We start from the raw sequence: 2561 nt of genomic DNA, 5'->3' as shown, positions 1-2561 counted from the left end.
GGGGTAGTGCAGAGTAAGGTAAATTTGGGAGGGGGGATGTAAAAAGATGTAATTAACAAAAAGACGCCCTTTCATACTAAGAATTATTTTTCACTGTTAAAATAAGTTATGGTAAAATTTCTGTATACTGATAATACGAGTGATAACGACATTTGAAACCATAAAAGCATAGAAATTTAAATAATTCATAATAGATATTCAATATATGGTTCTGATACAGTGGTCGGCTATTATATCAATACAATGCAGGTGAATTTTTATCAATAATTCTTTGATCCCTAATAAGCACTATTCAAATTATAAGTTGAAAAGTATACAAAGAGAAGCTGTTATTCATCTTTCATATTTCATATTTGTATTCAACTACAAAGTACGAGATAATACAAATAAAAAAATCACAATTTACTATGTAGTTTGGACCCGCCTAACCAGAGTAGGTTGTTTTAATTGGTTGGCCCACTGTAAACGAATGAGAATTGCAAATAAAAACAACGTACATTGTACATTTTAAACATAAGAATGATGATTAATCATGAAAATGGTAAGGAGGAGGTGAGGGAGTATAAGGGTAAGGGAGAATCCTCAGCCTAAGGGTTGGAACTTCTCCTTGTTTAAATCTTTATGTGTATCTGCTGTTTGAAAGATCAGTAGAAATTAATAAATATACGACGACATATACCTATATCACTTGCATAGTCTGATCTACTAAATGGCCCCACGACTCCAAGTGTAGGGGTTGCACTGAGAGCTGTTGTTACTAAAACCACAACAATCCACAACAACAGCGCTGTAAGAGATAAACTTAACCCTAGATTATCCACACCTATAAAATACAAATAAGATTAGATAATTAAAGGAACTGTTCGCGTAATTTCAAGTGACCCTGAATGCAAGATGGCAATGCCCGATTTACAACCGTACTGTTAAAAGCTTTGTCTGATCAAACATGTTTTTGTTTATTTAAACTGTACATGTTCATTTGTGGTTTCTCGACAAAAGTAACTTGCCCATTTCTTGCTCATGAAAAACAATGAAGCAATTATCAGGAATAAATACTTTTGGAGTCTGAAAAACGACGTTCAGATTAAGGTTTCCAGCGTATTATTGTAAATCGGGCATTGCCATCTTTGCATGAAGGGTCACTTCAACATTACGCTTTACCTCTGATTCTTTAGTAAAAGTAAATTCAACTTAAAGTCTGACTGCGTCAACTTTGTTGCATCGGCTAGTCCTACTGAGTGTCTGCTTTATTTACTCAATGTCCGGGCGATACAGTACAAACTGGGACCGGAAAGGTTGACCCGGCTATTAAATTCAAATGTATCTACGGCTGCCCGTTGAAATTCTTGAAACAATAATAAAGTTTTGTGGGACATTTAAATCTTTTTTAACTAGTTATTAATTAACCTGTCGCAGCTTCCTCAGCTTTTAATTCTAGATTGTTAATCTCGCTGTCCAGTTCAGTTTCTTCCTGTAGAATAATAAAGTTAAAGAAAAAGAAGTCTCAGTTACAAACTCTGATTTTCGGATGCCTATATTTTTGCAACACGATGTCGTAGTCCTTAGATATTTCAAACTATGATTTTAGTTAAATCAAATATTCTAAGTTTAAAGTATCAAAGGCACTGCGTTATCATCTGCATGACCGTCTTTGATCACACTCATAGCTTTGATCACACTCTGCAGTGCTGTACCCTCAAAGCTATGAGTTGGTTGGATTTTGGGTCTTTTGGGTCTTTTGGTGGCAATATTTTCGTTTACAGGGTCAAAATGGGCCATATATGTGTAGCAAATGTTTTCAAAATGTTTTTTTCTAAACATTTGTTTTTCAAACATCATGTCAAATTTTTACTGAAGATATATATATGCAAACAGCGATCCATAAACGATCCAAAAACGATGCAAACGATGTTTTTGGATCGTTTTCCATTTTTTTTAAAACAGATAATGCAAAATTTAATAAAAGCAAACTTTAACAAAATATAGGTTTAGTTAATTTGTTCCTTAAACGATTCAAAACGATAAACAACACAATATGTACCCTGTACCCTGTACCCTGTACCCTGTACCCTGTACCCTGTACCCTGTACCCTGTACCCTGTACCCTGTACCCTGTACCCTCTGTATCCTGTATCTTGTACCCTGTACCCTGTACCCTGTACCTTATTTTGAAGAACAAAGGAATAAACCAAAGGAAGTGCTACAACCAGAGTTATAAATTTAATCATATTATCACTTATTGATCAAATCACATTCATAAAACTTTTAAATATCTAGATCTGAAAATATTCAAAGCATTAAAAAAATTTTAAAAATTAAAGAAAGACGTTTTTAACAACCAAGTGTCTATTTGAAAAGTAATTTTTCTACTGATTTTTTACTGATTTTCTTCTTATTAAATATAATTGTACGTTTAGGATTTTACCAATATAAACCAGTCTCTATAGGATATTTAATTCATAAACCAGAAAATTACTGTTTTATGTTTATTTACATAAAAAAAAAATTTAATTTATCATCATGGATATATTATTATTGTTGCTGTTTGTACTCTTATTATG

At 32.8% G+C, this 2561-nt stretch overlaps 1 protein-coding gene across 1 annotated transcript in view; it reads right to left on the bottom strand.

The window, feature by feature from the left end:
• The window catches only part of LOC111715335 (uncharacterized), an 8808-nt gene extending 6533 nt beyond the window's left edge, over positions 1–2275 (bottom strand). The window contains exons 1-3 of the mRNA XM_023490656.1: positions 2163–2275; positions 1408–1471; positions 680–823 (exon numbers count right to left, since the gene is read on the bottom strand). Of these exons, the coding sequence (XP_023346424.1) occupies positions 680–823; positions 1408–1471; positions 2163–2228 (274 nt within the window). The 5' untranslated portion in view covers positions 2229–2275. The remainder of the gene's footprint in view (positions 1–679; positions 824–1407; positions 1472–2162) is intronic.
• Between the last annotated feature and the right edge of the window lie 286 nt (positions 2276–2561).

Source organism: Eurytemora carolleeae, unplaced genomic scaffold (genome assembly GCF_000591075.1).
Source record: "Eurytemora carolleeae unplaced genomic scaffold, Eaff_2.0 scaffold1765, whole genome shotgun sequence".
NCBI classification, from domain to species: Eukaryota; Metazoa; Arthropoda; class Copepoda; order Calanoida; family Temoridae; genus Eurytemora; species Eurytemora carolleeae.
This window is presented reverse-complemented; position numbering and strand designations above follow the sequence as displayed.